The following is an 18,514-nucleotide window of genomic DNA, read 5'->3' as shown; positions in this document are numbered from 1 at the left end:
ATAAATCATCAGATTTATAAAGTTTACTTCAAATACTGTTAAATATCAAAAATATCAATTTTAATGATTTGCCATAAAATGTGTATTAAATTGCTAATTTCAAAAATCAAAATTATTTGATATCAGAATGACATTCTTCGTATTCAGAATGCAATTCGATATGTCTGATGTGCTCTAATGTCCCACAATAAATACTGTCCAAACGTTCATACCCCAGCCCTTAACTAGGAGACAAATCATACCGAGTATTTCACCATGCAATTTTATCTTCAGTTGTTTTTATGCTCATTTGGGTAGATGCATTTTATTCAAAAACAAAACATTTGTGTAAGCAAAGCCGCCGTCGTGCGTGTCACCATGGTCACATACCAGGTAAGTGCTATGTGTAATTGCAATATTACTCATTGTTATGTATTAGAAATTTATATTACTATAAATTTGTATTACTATATTTATATAATACTAGCAAACCAGCTCGACTCTTCAGTACTTGTGGCTTGCTTCTTATAGTGTTGTTTATATAGGCCTAGTGGCTATTTTCTTGTTTTTCCCTGGTCGCCTAAGGGCAATGGGGCAATGGTGTAATCCGTTGAATTTCCTTGCTTTCGTCACACATTATAAAATTGGCCAGAACACATGGAACACGTTCATTAATGTAACGGTTTTTTAACACATGACATGTGTGCAACTTATTTAGAGAACACTAGTGTGAACACCTGAGACGTGTTCATAAAATACAATTGAACACATGACACATGTGTAATAAGTCAGAACATCAGTGTTCAAACTACAAGAACACCAGTGTTCAAATGAAACAAAGAAAGACATAGGGAAATAAGAAGACGTGTCAGGTGTTCAAAAGGTGTTACATAATTATGTGTTGTAAGTTTTGAAAATATTGTCTTATTTTTCAAAATCAAATATTAATGTAACAATGTTTCCTTTTTGTGATAGTGCTATAGGTAAGCATGGTAAGGAGACACTATTTAAGGCAAATTTTAGTATGGATATGCAGACATCTTTTCATAACTAATCTTGAAAGAGAGACAGAACACTAGTGTCAAGTGTTCTATGACTTTTACAGTGTATAGCCTATAAGCAAAGAAAGTTTAAAATTCGCATAATTTTTATAGCGCATTTAGGCCTATTTTCTAAAAATCAATCATATTAGCTTATAGTCATCAGATAAAAAGGAAACAGGAATCCACTTTGTCGGCAAATAAGAACGGACACAATTATTCATAAATTACTTATCGGAATGTATCTCCACAGAGACAGAATGGATTGAGTTATACATTACCAGTGTCATCATTATGATGAATGTGGACATTAACAACCAAAAATCACATTTTCATCAAATTACTTTTATTTTGAAACCGAGATTTTTAAAAGAGCATAATTATAGGTAATGTCAATATCCTGACACGTAATTAGAGATGCGATGATGGAGGTATAACTTTTTGAATGACCCTCGTATGATTTCGAAAAACAGCAGTCTTTCTGATGCAGGAGCAGTCTTATATAAACGTACTCGAGGTGTTCAAATGTTGACATTATATATTATAGTCAGGTCAAAGTATGCTATAGCGTTCAGACAGATCCGATTTTGTAAAAGATCTTTTAACAAGAAATATAAACCTGGTTTTGCTGCAGGCCTAGCACCACAGTTAGCGATCCCGAAATACAACATGTAGGCCTATTGTAGTTTTTATCGGCATGGATATATTAAACAAAATTGGCTCCAAATGAAAATCTACACAGTTACAATTACGTAATTGCTCAATATCATACAATAAGTAACTCGCAAATAATAATTGCATTAAATTATATTACTTTTAGATATAGAGTCAATTATTTTGTTTCTACCGAGTAAAGCATGGCTCAGTTGTAAAACTTGATTCATCATTAAATGCAGGGATGTACCGTAAGTGTTCAGGATTTTTACAGAATTCAGGTTTTTTTGTAGTCCAGATTTACGCAATTTCTTTTATTTTCAGCCCATTTGGGGGCTTTTTAGCCCAATTTTACGCGCTTTTCCCCCCAATTTTCAGGTTTTTTCTTCAGGCTTATCCCTATAAATGGAATTTGACATCAAAAAATATAGGTGCAATAGGCCTACTTTATTCAAAGCGGTCAAAAATATCCAAGGCTAATTGCAGTGTACATAATAAGGTGTTTAATTATTGTTAACAAGCGCCTGCCCTACTCTTATGATTAGATCCATTAAAGTGTAAATACATAATTATGATTCATATGGAAAGGTTTGGCTACAAAACGATTCTCTTATAAACGCATCTATGCAGTTTCCACTGACGAAGAATGTCATTCTGATATCAAATAATTTTGATTTTTTGAAATTCGCAATTTAATACACATTTTATGGCAAATCATTAGAAATTGATATTTTTGATATTTAACAGTACTTGAAGTGAACTTTATAAATCTGATGATTTATACTTAAAGTGTATGTAGGTGGGATGAAAAGCCGACGATCAATAGAAAATTTTGACCTTTCGTATTGGAAGATATGGATTTTTTTCCCAAAGCACCAAAAAAAATTAGGTCTTTTGGGAAAAAAATCCATATCTTCAATATGAAAGGTCAAAATTTTCAATTGACCGTCAGCTTTTCCTCCCTGCTACATACACTTTAAGATAATATCATTAGATTTATATAATTTACTTCGAGGACTGTTATATATCAAATATTTGAAAAATATCAAATTTTATAATTTGTCATAAAATTTGTATTATATTGTGATTTTAAAAATGAAAATTATTTGATATCAGAAAGACATGCTTCGTATTCAGAATGCAATTCGATAGGTCTGAGGTGCTCTCATGTCCCACAAAAATACTGTCGAAACGCAATAAACGCTCATTTTGGATCCCTTAAAATCATGGATTTCGTTCTTATTTCAACTGGTTTACAATGTAAATTGAATTTTGTTTAATACCATCATTCATTCCCAAGAATATCAGCATTCGCTTGACATTGTCAGATACAGTGACTTTACAAGAATTGTTTTCTGTAACGTGATTGTTTTAAAAGGTTGGTCTGAACCCTGGAAATATGGAAACTTTGGGGCCTCATAACTTCTAAATTGTTGGTCCAAAGTATATAAAAGTATACATATTTATAATGGCAAAGACTTGATAAGTTCATCTGTGAGGTCAAATTTGGGCCAAAATGGCACTTTTGGCCCAAAATTCAAAAATAACGGTTTTTGGCCCACTTCTTTTTCGTGCATCGTAACAAAAAAATTCTTGGGGCAAAAATTTTTTTAAATTAATTTTTAAAAACTAGATAAAAATATCTAGGACCCGTTTTTTCATTTTTTTGAATTTCGACCAACTTTGAGAAATATGCGCCAAAAATGGTCAAAAAATGCTGGTTTTTCAAAAAATTCATAAAAAAGCCCGATTTTGGCCCAAATTTTAAATACTTTTGGTGAAATTGGTCAAAATTCAAAAAATGAGAAAACGGGTCCTAGATATTTTGATCTAGTTTTTAAAAATTCAGAAAAAAACAATTTTGGCCCAAGAATTTTTTTGTTACGATGCATGAAAAAGAAGTGGGCCAAAAACCATTATTTTTGGGATTTTGGGCCAAAAGTGCCATTTTGGCCCAAATTTGACCTCATAGATGAACTTATCAAGTCTTTGCCATTCTAAATATGTATACTTTTATATACTTTAGACCAACAATTTAGAAGTTATGAGGCCCGAAAGTTTCCATAATTCCAGGGTTCAGACCAACCTTAAATAATATTTTCTTGTACAAAATTTCTTTTGTTTCCAAATGTCTTTCTCATAGTTTGTATTCAACAAACAAAACAAAATAACAAATTGAAAATAAATGTGTAGTTTTATAATAGGCCTATAGGTCTACACCTTCTCAGACCCATTCGCACAATCAATCAATCAATCAATCAATCAATAAATAAATAAATAAATAAATAAATAAATAAATAAATAAATAAATAAATAAATAAATAAATATAAATAAATAAATACACAAGGAATGTATTTACATTAGCTGGGCCTATTTTAGAAAACCTTAGTTCATAAATAATAACGTAATGTTTCAACAGTAGGGTTTCAACACAATTTAGGCATACTCACGTAGGCCTACTGGCAAATAGCTATTTTGTTGGACAATACTTCCTGATGCGGATGGTCGAATAAATACCATCTCTGCGCATTATGACATTCGTCCCCATTGCTCTAAATGGATTGATTCAAAAAAGTTTATGGTACCCGACGTTCTACGGCTTTTTATAAAAAATATCGCGGGAAAAGACCAAAATTGAAAAGAAATGGGGTTTTAAATTGAACTTTAGAATCTGAAAAGTATAAATCACGTTAGGTCTAAGGCTGTGCTAACACTTTTCTTTGATGACTTTGACCACAATTTTTTATTTTTTCAAATATCTTGAAAATTCAAGAATCTAAGCTAATTGAACAGACAGTAATTATGCTTAGACTTCTTCGAAGTGTTGATTATATATTGTAAAGCCATGGACAAATTACAGAATCGCGAAGATTGTGAAAACTGTTATTGCAATGTACATTTATTTTATAAGAGTAAACTATTTTAAAGATTTCACATAAGGGTTACACGAACTGTGAAGGAACCCGTTTATATTTCAATTCAGCGTTTTTTATGATACATGAGATATAGGCTACAGATACTCTAGCTTCATACTTCAAGAACGGTTTTACATATTTATCAGACATTACTCTTGTGTTTTTGTGCTGTCAACATGTATTTTGTTTGTATAACATCACTGAACAATGCATCTTGATAGATGGATATGAATTTATATACGTGTGGTAACATAGCCTATCGGCCGTCGCCACTTGACAGTTATCGATTTAATGTTATCTACCGTAGATAGCAACCACTTGATGTAAATTGGCGCTCTTTCTTCCATGATTGGCGTAAGTGAATGAAGTGAAACTCCTCGAAGGCACTCATTGAGATTCGTGAAACGATTGCTTCAGCATTTTGTGTGCCATGTCTGCATATCCGTGCTGGTAAACAGAAGAAAAATCAAAGCAATAATTGCCCTGTATGTTACATTTACTTTTTTTTGAACGAAAAACCGTGTTTTGGCCCACAAAATAGCAAAACACACCTCATATGGTCTGAAATTGACATTTTTCGCGCGCTTCGGAAGCTCAGAAAATTTCGCAGTAAAACTGGGGCAAAATATGCTCATCCCCCACCCTCCCCCCCCCCCCTAAACTGTAATTCTTCCGCCGCCGATGCATGCTTGGGAGCTGGTGTTTGAATCAATTCTGCTCCACACATATAAAATAAGTAAAAATTCAGTGCACGGTAATTGAGATATCAGATATTTTATAAGGCAGATATTTTTTCATCAATCAAAGTGAAACACTATATCTCTTATTATAGTAATTAAATGCCCTACCAGTGATCCCCGTAAACGAGTTTGGGAATGGCTTAAAGGTCAACAAAAAATGGCATCAGGTGTTTTTTACATACACTAAATGACAAAATTAAAAAGGACGATAATATTGATCAATTTGAAGCTCCATTCAATTGCGTATACAAACAGTGTAAAAAATGTAAAAAAATGTGCATAAATTGCTTAAAAATGAAAGATAAGTCATTAAATTTTCATTGGGTATTTCAATGAAAAAAAATGGAAAACAGCAGTATTGACAAAGTTAAAGCTCCATTCAAATACAGGCAACTGATAATAATAAATTATTTTTCTACTTTAAATATTAGTTTCATGTAAATGTCCTATTTTGTCTTTCGGCTTAAGGCGATATAATACCCTGATTTTCATCAGTACCCATCTTCTTCTTTTTTGTTGCAAATTTATAAAGTATATAAATATGTTCATCATCTCATGTCCTGAACTTATAAAATATCTCTACATACAAAGTGGTTTTAAACCATTTTAGAAAATCATTTTAGCCCTATATATTGTTTTGTTTACTGTATCCTGGTAACTGAGATGTGTGTTTCATAACAAACCATAATTTATTCTATTGAACATGTCCAAGTAGAATACATGAATAGAATACATTAAATCCTTTGTTATACTATCTATAGAAATGTACTCACTGATTATAACACTGAATAAATTAAATAGGCCTAATCTCTTCCACATAGACAATTTAATACTACACCATGTATGTATCTTCTATAATGTGTTGTTAGGAAAAGAGATTAAAAAAGGCTATAAGGTCGTCAAAGGTCAGGTTATAGGTCAATTGGTTCAGGTCAAATTCAGGCATCAATTTTGAATACATGTGATAGTCTGTGATATCATACATGTCATAATGAGGCATCAATTTTGATATTTTGTCTGTTACTGTTAATGTGTGAGGTGGATAATACTAAAATACCTTGGGATGTAAATGGTGAGTACAATTTAGATTGCCTAGTTGAGATGGATTGGGCAAATAAATATAAAATAGTTACCAAAATCACAAAAATGAAGCTTACGGAAAACTACCTAATATGGTGGTATAGGTGACAAAAAATACAATATTTTTCAACATTGCTGTAGTGTGGTTGTGGTAACCTGTTACCTATCATGATGCAGTCATGTCTACAGTAGAATTCATCTCGACCTTTGCAGGACTTAACCCCATTAAAAGCTATTAAACCAAGATAACACTCATTGAAACAGCTCAACTGATTAAATCGGATCTTCTCTGGTTGTGCACAAGTGACTGTTTTCATGTGCGATATCGCAATAAAGCTGGTATTCATAGCTTCAGTTGGGTAACCGATTATAAAGGAAACGAAAGGAAACAATGTTATGTGTGGCTTTGTTCACGAAATCAGACAATGGCGTGCTTTTTGTAAACCAGCATTCTTGAAAATGAGCAACATAATGATTTTTGACTTAACACGGTTTGGAAATAATTTCTTCATATTTTTGGTGTTATCTGTCGTTTACATGTCCTTCCTAAAACACAAAAGTACGACCCTCTCCAAACACCTAAATTAGCTAAAAATTTAGGACATGTTACAAAACTATATTGTCTAGAATTTTAGAAGAGTACTTTTAATATTGGCCGGTTATTTTTCACACAGCGACGTTAACTAGGCAATGTACTATTACCTATAACATTAACTAAAACACCAAAGTACGAATATTTCCAAACATCTAAATTAGCTAAAATTTAGGACATGTTAAAAACTATATTTTCTAGAACTATAGAAGAGTACTTTTAATATTGGCCGGTTATTTTTCACACAGCGACGTTAACTAGTCATATCCCCATACTGTTAACGTAGGGCTATTTGTAAAGGTCACGCGTCAATGGGAAAGAGCACTGTGTATTGTGTATAGGAAAACGGACAGTAACTGCAGTATGTGGCTTAATTAAGTTTCAGTGACACAGTGTCGCAAGTTCAAAATACAAAATATAGCTCAACATTGAAAATAGAAGCATTTTAACCGGTTCGTTTTTGATAGTTGTGGAGCACCAAGTTCATGAAGTCATAAAAGAAATCAGGGACCACTTATTCCCATTTTACATATCACTAATCAACATTATTTCCCTATAATGTGTTAGCAACACATATCCAAAATTTTAACGAAATCCGTTGATAGTAAGCTTTCCAAAATGAAGTGAATTTAAAACATCAGTGCTGTACCACTTTTTGGCTTATACCATTAGAAGCATGTACGCGTCATTGATACTGATGCCACCAATTGAACGAGAAGATTTGCCCCTTCATTTTGCATACCACTTTGTCCAATTTTTTTCTCATTTCTTCACAAAATGCAAAAAAATGCAAAAAAAAAAAAGGAATGGGTGTAGTACCCCCTTAACCATGTAGAAGGCTATTATGCTATATACTATTACACTAAAGGTATACAAACAACTGAATTTGATGATTTTTACGATTTTCCGAATGAGCAAATCACTGAGTAGGCCTATGGATATGCCCTAATAAGGTGTCAATTGGGGTTAGAATTTCTAGTAAAAACATATACTCGGAATTGACGGGGCTGAAATGGGGTTCTTCTACTGGTTCTTGCACTAAATGCAAGAACTTCCGATCGACTAGAGTGTGTTGTTGTTGTTTTTGGTGGGGTTGCTACTGGGAGGGGGAATACAAAGCTGGGAATGCTCTTCATGTTATTGTTATAAGCTAGATATAATTTGTTAGAATACCATGTAGAGCTCCTATTGACATTGATAGGTTTTAATTGCTTTGGTTATATTCCAATTCTGGGATTTGAAGCAATGTATTTCTCTAATAATCAGCTCTAAACGGGAATGTAATTATTCACTTATGCGTATGCCCTACTTATAGGCCCCTGCATTCGGTGATCCCAGCAAAAAACAACAACATAAAAGTGAAGGATAAAGATTTATTGTCATTAGGTACAAATGAAAATAGCAGTATTGACAAAGCTGAAGCCCCATTCAATTTCAAATAGCGATCAAAGGTGTAGGCCAGAATATAGGTTTGCCGACATAATGAGCTGTTGAAATCCATACACCTATAGACGAATCCAACGAGCCAAGTTGGTCAGGATTTGGTCGGCCATATTTGGTTCCCCGCATGCACCAAACAGGTGTTGTGAGTGCCCAATTAGGTGGATTAAACCCGCTTAAAATTCGATGTTAGATTATTTTGTGTTGTAAACTGTCACCATTCTTTTGTCTACGTGTAACACGGGTGATAGAATGAAGTTTAAAATACCCTTCAAGGCCGCATCATTTCACATTTTAGGTGAGATAGCTGGGTCCCCGTCGCGGCTATGGCTGCCATTGAGGAGTAGGAATGCGTGAAATTGGATTCGTCTATATGGAAACTACTACTCTGTGTATGGAAACCATGGCATTAATCTTCCACACAGAGTGTAGATTTCAAACGTTGAGATAACCCCATTTGAACTTCGCCCTCGCTGTGTGGAAGATTGAGGTCATGTCAGGGGGTGAATGGATTTCAGTTGGAATAGCACCAACGTTCCCTGTTTTGGAACGAGTCACAATTGCCAATATTCCTCTTTTATAATAGACTTAATTTGTCGACCCAAATTAATTGATGTATTTGAGTGGGTTATTAAAGTAGATGTCCAGTTAAGGCGGGCCAGAGGGATCGAAGCATGACCTAATGGTGTTTGCACTCAAATATTGAGACAAATAAAGCTGACACACAAGATGAATGGTATGGGTTCCAAAATGGCTTCATTATTTCCGCCTATGTACATGACTTTTCGCGGGAGGGGGAGAATCGCAAGACCTATAACAGAATATAAATGCGATTGGCTTCCTTGACTCGTTTCCTATTAAATATTTGCTGGATTTTTTCAGTTGAATAGACAAAACAGCAATCGCACACCATTTTACAGAAAAGGTTTAAATGTCGGTACTATTATAAAGGTATAAAAACGCTTTAATAACATTCATAAAACATTTTTGAAACGTGATGCAAAACATTTGAACATAATGTTAACCATTGACAAAATATTTTGCAAAAATGTTTGCCTAAAATATTTTTCATAACGCTTTAAAAGCGTATTCATTATCTTTATATAACTCGATATTTAAATGTTATTAAAACATTTTGAACATTTTTGTGTTTGCTGGGTTAACATTGGAAAATACAGGCTGTATCAAAATGATTGATACCCATCAATGTTGATGTTTATTGAAAGGCCTGTCTCTTCCCGATGCAATATTGGACACTCTCGGAATGTATAGTGTATGACTTGTTGATACAATTAATTTACAATTTATTTGGATCTTATCTTGAATTGTGATGTGTCAGACTCATCCATTTATATCAATGACAACTGATGGGAACGAGGGTGGTGTGGGGGGACACTCGACTTTGGAATTGACGAGGATTCCCTGACAACAATTCGAAACTATATTCGGTGAGAGCCTAGACACCGGAAAAAGGGGGGTCGTTCAGAGAGAAGGCCAAAAAGGGGGTCTTTCCGAGAGACTGGGGAACTGATCTTACCAAAAAGGGGGTCATTCAGTGAGACTGGGAAAAACCTTATGATAGGGAGTTCAGTAAAGCAAAAATGGGGGTCATTGGGTGAGAGGGAGTTAGAATCATCCCCGTCACCCATTTGTTGTGAGTGCCACCCCGGGAATCAGCTTTTATGCTTCTGCCATCACGCCCCGCATCGCACTCGCCTTAAACCAACGTCCTAATGCATGAATATAATCATACTAATTCGTTTTCTTTAATTATGGTTATGATAAGAGATTCAAATGTTAATTGCATTGGAAAGGTGATTGAGAAATCAGCTATTTCAGGACAACGAGCGCATGGAGAGTAACGACCTCGGGTAACGACCATTATAGGATAGTAAAATTAAAAAATACCCAACACTATAGCAACAGAATCCATTTCGCATGCGTCCATCTCCCAAAAGCTCACACAAAAACATATCAAAAGTCCCAAAAAATCCAATCAGTGGAACAGTGCCTAATTTGCATAAATCCAAAATGGTTGCTTATGCAGGGGTGACATTTTAAATTTCAAAAATTGACCTATCTCCGATGTACATTTCTTCAGTTATAGGGGAAAAGGTCAAATGTCTAAATTTGGACTCCAGCTCCACAGGGGGACAAAAAATTAAAAATTCCCTGATTTTGATTTTTTTAATGGTCTCATGTTATTCCGCTTGCAAAAGCATTTAATAAAAAGAATAGTTTGCAATATCTCGTGTGGTTTGTTACGTTGGTAACATGGCAAAGAAGATCAAATCCCATTGAGCCGTGTTGACCTTGACCTATTTTGTGGTGTTATCTATCATCCATCATATGAAAATGTTGACCTTGATGTTTTATAGAAGATATATTTTTTCCCAAAAACATTTTTTTAAATAAGTCTTTTGGGGAAAATAATGTATAAGCCTATGCTTATCTTCAATATGAAGTGTCAACATGTGCAGAAATAAATTCTGTTTCCAACGCATTTTACAGATTTGTAATACAATCACCCGTTTTTGAATAATGGTCATTATTCAATGGGGGCTAGTTTTTTTTTTTTTTTTTTTGAGATGTTTATGTGTATTCAAGTATACAGGAACTCAAACGATTAAATATTGGTTATAACCTGGGGTTTATTTTAATGTTCAAAATAGAACTGTTTTAGCTATAATTTGTAGTTTTACATACCAATACATGAAGTTCCAAGTTCTGATATCAAATAATTTTGATATTTTTTTTTAATTCGCGATATAATACACAAATGATTGAAAAATGATATATTTGAAATTTAACAGTTCTCGAAATAAATTGTATAAATCTAATGATATTCACTTAAAGTGTATGTAGTTGGGATGGAAATGAAAAAGCCGTCCATCATATGAAAATTTTGACCGATGTTTTATAGAAGATATATTTTTTTTCCAAAAAACTTTTTAAATAAGTCTTTTGGGGGAAAATAATGTATAAGCCTATGCTTATCTTCAATATGAAATGTCAAAATTTTCAATTGATGGTTGGCTTTTCATCCCAGCTACATACACTCTAAGTACATATCATTAGATTTATAAAGTTTACTTCGATATAAAAAATATCGAATTTTGATATAAAGTTGCCATAAAATAATTATGTATTATTTCGCAAATTTCAAAAAATCTAAATTATTTGATATCAGAAGGATATTCCTCATATTCAGAATGCAATTCGATATGTCTGATGTGCTCCCAGGTCCCACAAAAAAATACTGTGCAAACGTTACAATCCGATTCCTTAAAGAAATTCGTGCAGCGAGACACGGGAGCGAGACTCGTCACTCATGTTTTAATATAAGAGATGAGAGGAAGAAAAAAAGTAATAAGAAATCTCCATTATATATGACTGACACTCGAAATTTAAAGTGGAACAAAATCATATCAATTTGAACTATTAGAGTGTATGATTTTTAAATTGACTTCACGTTTATATTCCTTAAAAAAAAAAAAAGAAGAAAGACATAATGAAAATATATCATTCTTCGATGAAAGACTGAGCTGAGTGATAAGTCGGTATATTATACATTTTAACCAAAAATAGCGTTGTAGAAGCAATTATACAACTTCCTTTGTAACGTTGCCATGGTTACCTGTAGATTACTCTATGCAACATAAAGGTGTGTGACCATATCGACAACCTCATCCCCAATTTTAAAGATGTGTGACTATATCGACAGCCTCATCCCCAATTTTAAAGGTGTGTGACCATATCCACAACCTCATCCCAAATTTAAAAAGGTGTCCAATTTAAAAAGGTGTGTGACCATATGGACAGCCTCATCACCAATTTTTCCTTACAGATATTTTGGTATCAGCAGAATACGGTCTGTTTAGATGATGTTAGTAAAAAGTAGTAATCGCCACCGGAAGTATGTACTATTCTATGGGGGTGAGGTTTTTGGGGGGGGGGCGCAAATCAACCAATTTTCGTAATTCGTAAATTTCGTGAAAATTTTCGTAATTGTGGGTTTATACGGTACTGGGGAAACTGTGGGAACAGTTCTGACTGGGGGAATTTCCCCTCCCATGCCCCCCTGGCGCCGCTGATTGTTAGCATATGCGTAGGCCTATATCAGTGGCGTAGCGTGGGTCATCCGATGGGGAGGGGGCACCGACCATGATTGGGGGTGGGGGCACCGGATCTGATTGGGGGCACAAGCCGTTTTTTGGCAATTTTCCTATGGGATTTTTTTAATTTCAGATCGATTGGGGTGCCCCACGTGCCCCTGTATCGGCAGCCTTTTCAGATACGACTCACCTTTAATCGAGGTAGCCCTATACATCTCGCTCTTCAATTATTATATTCTAATAATTGAGGACCTATTAAGTTTCCGTATCCATCACTGCATATCCAATTAATTTTGTGCGACAGAATTATATTCTTCCACGATGGGTGAAGGAAATTAATGCTGCGGAATAGATAGGCAATATTGCAGTGCAGACTGATGATGGTAGTAGTGTTTTGAAAGGATTTAAAGGAGTATTTCGTGATCCTAGCACCCTCTTTTTATGACATTTGCCAGTAGATATCTACGAAAATAGCTTATTCCCAAAATTTCAGTTGATTCCGATTTTGCATTTGGGAGTTATGCATGATTATATGTATTACACTGCATGTTGTAATTTCGTTCTGGTATACCAGAATGAAATTCAAATTTCACCATATCTATGCTAAACGAATTAATCTGCAAGAAATATTTTGTACATAAACATTATCAGTCTGTAGCACAACGGCAAGCCGTTTACAGTAAAATACAACGGCTGGCAGTTGTCAACAACGGCTGCCCGTTGACAATTCGGGAAATCGGATTTGGGCTCTCTTTTTCCTAATTTGTGCTCACTATTAGGGAATTGTATGCATATTTTAATGCTGGCAACACTACTTTTTCCGCCCAACGATCACATGACGTCATCGACTTCAACTCAGACCCTGCCACAGTCCAGATATTCATGAAAATGGCGACGATATTGTCATGTTTATGGTCAGAAACAAGCAACTTCATGGGCCAATTACGGTGCTTTACCGGAATAATTTGGTGAGTTGGAATATTTTTGGTACTAAAATGATGTTCGCTGTGCATGACTCCGCAAAAATATTGCTGGGTAAATCATTCTTTCATGGAGGTAAATCGTTTGGGAAATTGGTTTTTTCCAACAAAATTGCATTCACCAACGAGTACACGTTGACCACATATCAACGCCGTATCGTTGTTGCCAGAATTATCAACGTGATTGCGTTGTAAACAACGACTGTCCGTTGACAAATCAACGGAACGACGTTGGTCTGTGATAAACGTAGATTGCTGATACAATCTGATCATGCTGACCTGTTTGTCGTTTTAGTTTGAACATTGTTGCACGACAATATGCAGAATTCGACAACCTTTCACTATGTTTTCATTGTACATGACATTCACATACACGTACCATGTGTATGTACACAACATGACAAATTAAAGCTTACTGATCTATTTTAACTAATTCATAATGATAATATGATAAGTGCCCATTAATCACGTTCACCATCATATCTTTCATGTTTTGTATGCTCTCTTAATAGTTCCTGTTTAAACATGTTTTTTAATAGTTATTGACATTGTCATTGTGAATGTGATCATGCATGCCGGTACAGTATGCGTACACGCGCACATGGTATACACCCCCGGGTATACACCCGGGGTATACAATGGAATGGGAATGTATGTCAACTGTATACGTGAGACAGTGGCAGCGCCACTAATGGGGGCAAATTTACCCCAGTCATGTTGTCAGCTCTTTTGCCTCCAGTTTCCCCTTCAGTGGCATGGGGTACGCACCCCCAATTGATTGAAAAATTTAAAAAAATCCCATTGGAAAACTGCCAAAATCCGGCTTGTGCCCCCAATCATGCCAATCAGACCTGGTGCCCCCAATCGTGGTCAGTGATAGTGCCCCAACTGATGACCCACACTGTGCCCCTTGCTCGAGAAGTGTAGCTAGGTAGGGGAGATTGGGGTTAGTTGAAACATTTTTCACAAAATTGTCTTTTAACGCAAACCGATTACTTTCAAGAAACACTAACCATATCAGTATAAACATATACATACATGCTACAAATACAGCCTTAAACTTTATTGGACCTGCTTATGATTATTCATATAATCCAATTTGAAAATTTGAAAAAAAGTGTTTCAACTAACCCCACCCCTGGGGTAAGTTGAAACATAGGGTGGGGTTAGTTGAAACACGGCTTGTAAAAATTTCAAAATAATTATTATTGTGTTGTTAGGGTTATACTTCTCTTGAAGGCACCCTTTAACATACAATCAGTGTGAAAAAATGAATAAATAAATATGTGGGAGTGCGGGTCAATAATTTGGACATAAGGTGACGAGTGTCACCATGGACCAAAATATGAGAAGCCTAAAATATTATAAAATGTACTTTCTGTGTGCACTTTTTGCTTGTATTATTGCTTTTTAACCATATTAAAGCAATATTGAAGAAATGGTAAACATGTTACAAATTTTTAAAAAGTCAAATTTTTAACCATATTTTTCTATGCGATTTTCACGTGTCAACTAACCCCACCTCAAAAGTTCCAACTAACCCCGATGCCTATTTTTACATTTCAAAGTTCATTACACAAAATAAGAAATACAATAAAACTTTTATTTAACATTATTCTGGGACCTACTACTAGTGCTTATGATACTCAAAAAATAATCCCCTGAATCTTCAAACAACATGGAGATAACGCATCTTTTCTGAGGGGTATAAAAATTAGTCAGTAAGTCAAAAACAGATATTCCTTTCCCAAGCCAACACTGGTGGGGCATCAGTGCTGTTGCTAATTTGGTGGATGACCCTTACTAATACCTATTACTAGGTGCCAGTATTTTACCAAATTAATTTTTGTGTCAGAAAAAAAAATACAATGTTTCAACTTACCCGTGTTCCAACTAACCCCAATCTCCCTATGCTCATAAAATTTTGAAGTTCAATATTTTTAGCTGAAAGTTCTTTCATTTGAAAGAGAATCAAATTACCTAAACAATAAGGGGTCAATCATGTTTCTAGTGCATATACTTTTGAAGTTACAGACAAAAATAGTGTCACCAAATTGCCCAAAATTGTGTGTGTGAGATTGTGACAGCAGGCACATGTACAATGTACACTACTGTATGTGACCCCAGATGACCTCCTATTCTTTACTGTAAGAAAGCTGTTTTGGATGGTCTTGATTTACACACAAATTGCTTTTTGCGCTTTTAACGAAAGTGTCCACTTGGTGGAACATAGATTACACTATGTGATAGCTTATGAATCCATTATTATGCTAGTACCAACATAAGTCAACATCACTTAGGTTTTGGTTGTCAAAATTAATTTTTAGTAATTTTTTCCATTGAGCCCCACAGTAAAGCCATTTTTTGACAGTACAGGCACATTCCACTTCCCTATGGACGAATAGCGCCACCTACAGTGTGTGATGTGAGCCTGGCTAGTGTAGCCACGAATTTGCTCACCGGCGATGGCTTCACATGTAAAACTAGAGTCAGATTAAGCTGAAGCATGCCTCCGTGTTTGGAAGTTCAATTGTTTACACCATTGTTTACCATGGTATTTTGAGGTGAACTTGCATTTCTTGATATTAAAATTCTATGTGGCAAAAAGAAAAGAAAAGAAGAAAGTAAGGGAAAAAAAATAAACCGACCGACCGACCCTGACTTTGGAGCTCTAAGGGCAATCCATTTTTTTGGCCTGATAGTTGCCCCACCCATCATAATTTTGATAACAGCAATAGAAGTCTCAGAGGTAGGGGAACTTTGGTTGGGAATGTGCATCTCTGAAATATGGAACGAATTTGAAAAACCACCGACGGCAAATTAAACTAATTTACTGGAATTTCAATCCTCCACATGTATCAAACATATTTTATATAGGATTAGGATTAGACTACGAATAAAAGCACTGTTTTACTGGGGGCAGACTTTTCAAGTAGGGTCGGTTGGTCAGTATTTTTTTTGTGAAAATATTCTGAATTTTTTAAAAATTTCAGTCAAAATCAATACATTTTGGCCGAAAACAAAAATGGCTGATTTTACATGATTTAGTAAAACGTAAGGGCTCGGATAGTGACTTTTTCACATTTTTTTTGTGGGACCTGTCGACCTGAGAGCACATCAGACATATCGAATTGCATATTTTTGAAATGAGGAATGTGCTCCTGATGATAATATTGATATCAAATAATTTTGTTTTTTGAAAAGATCTTTTGGGGAAAAATCTATATCTTCAATATGAAAGGTCAAAATTTTCAATTGATTGATATTGATATCAGATGGACATTCCTCGTTTTCACAATTTAATTCGATATATGTCTGATGTCACAGTGATGTGCTCTCATGTCCCACTAAAAATTACGTGTAAAAACGTCGCTACCTGAGTAATGAGTATCTGAGCTCTTAAAACAAAAAATTCTCCCAAAACACAAAATCTGGGTCGGTCGGGCCCGTAAAACATTCGCCACTCGCCATAAATATTTTTTGTGTATCGTTATTTAACTTTGACCCTATGTCAAGTTTGACTGTCTGATACTTAGTGATAGTGTAACATTAATTTCAAAATAGATCAAGGGTTGTCAAATTGCGGAGCTATCTTGCATTTACATGTAAATTCAATAATTAAATCATTGTTTTGATTAATTGATCAGCATGTCTAGCTTTGTTGAATAATTATCTTTTATTTTATTTTCCATTTGATTTAATCACAGAACTCAGTAAAACACAAAAAACAGTACGATGAAGAGGCAAGCGGCGGAGATGAAGACTGAACTTCAGCGGTTAATGAGGAACTACAAATTAAATTAAAAAGAACTCTGAATTGCAATTGGGATTAACATCATGATCATTGGACTGTCACTACGAACGTAGGTGAAAGTAATTATAGGAAGTACAATGTACACCTCGGACGCTATTTGACAAAGACACAAAAAACTGTACGGTGAAGAGGCAAGCGACGGAGATCGAGATGAAGACTGAACTTCAGCGGTTAATGAGGAACTACAAATTATTAAAAAGAACTCTGAATTGTAATTGGGATCATCATCATGAATTCATGATCATTGGACTGTCACTGGTAACTGTAGGCAAAAGTAATTCTAGGGAAGTACAATGTAAATCTTGGACAAAAGATGCATCGTCTTCTTGTTGGATTGTGGATATCATTCCTTGAACCGAAGCCTGCAGAGTGAATGGAACGAAATTTGCATATTTACACGATCTTGATTTGATAAGGAATACAATGGATTGTAATTAGTACTGAGCTTGAAATCACTAAGCATTTTCTTAAAATCTACTTCTGTTACTTTCTGAGGAGAAGGCAAAAACAACCTGTACAGGGCCGACTCGACCGACCCAGATTTTGCATTTTGGGAGATTTTTTTAAATAAATCATGTAAAATTCAGCCTTTTTTTTAACAACAATTTTGACGTGAAAATTTTTTACAATTTTTCTAAAATATGTTTGCAAACAATCATCAAAATGCTGCCAAGAAAAAAAAAAGACAAAATCCCGACCAAAAGATCCTACTTGAAAAGTCTGTGGGATTTTTTTTCGTCTTTGTCCCCTAACACAAGTTTTGAAAATGCCAAGACAATCTTTATTTGTGAAAATTATATACTTAGTTCTCTGAGTTGATTGGATGAACAAATTTTATTCATTACCCAGAGCAGCCAATGCACCTAAACGTTGAAAAAACAAACCAACAGTGCATCTGGCTGGACTCGAACCGGCGACCTTCATATTACTAGCATGACTAATAGTCATTATTGACTATCTAGGCTCTAGCTAATTGAGCCACAGAGGCACACTGGAGAAGAGCGGAAGATTTAAATCTAAGGTATTAGGTTGAATGGCGATCATCATTGAACATAATACTTATATAGATGTAAATCTTCCGCCTTCTCCAGTGTGCCTCTGTGGCTCAATTGGCTAGGTGGTGCTAATAATACTGAAGGTCACCAGTTCTAATCAGGCCAGACC

General features: G+C 34.9%; 1 protein-coding gene across 1 annotated transcript in view; it reads left to right on the top strand.

The window, feature by feature from the left end:
• Positions 1-357: 357 nt before the first annotated feature.
• Positions 358-18,514, top strand: part of LOC140139106 (potassium channel, subfamily K, member 16-like) — a 29,301-nt gene continuing 11,144 nt past the window's right edge. Inside the window, 1 exon segment of the mRNA XM_072160888.1 lies at positions 358-372. Within this exon segment, the coding sequence (XP_072016989.1) occupies positions 358-372 (15 nt within the window).

The sequence above is a fragment of the Amphiura filiformis genome, chromosome 18 (assembly GCF_039555335.1).
Source record: "Amphiura filiformis chromosome 18, Afil_fr2py, whole genome shotgun sequence".
In the NCBI taxonomy this organism is placed as follows: Eukaryota; Metazoa; Echinodermata; class Ophiuroidea; order Amphilepidida; family Amphiuridae; genus Amphiura; species Amphiura filiformis.
The sequence above is the reverse complement of the archived record's forward strand: the minus strand, read 5'-3'. Positions and strand labels throughout refer to the sequence as shown.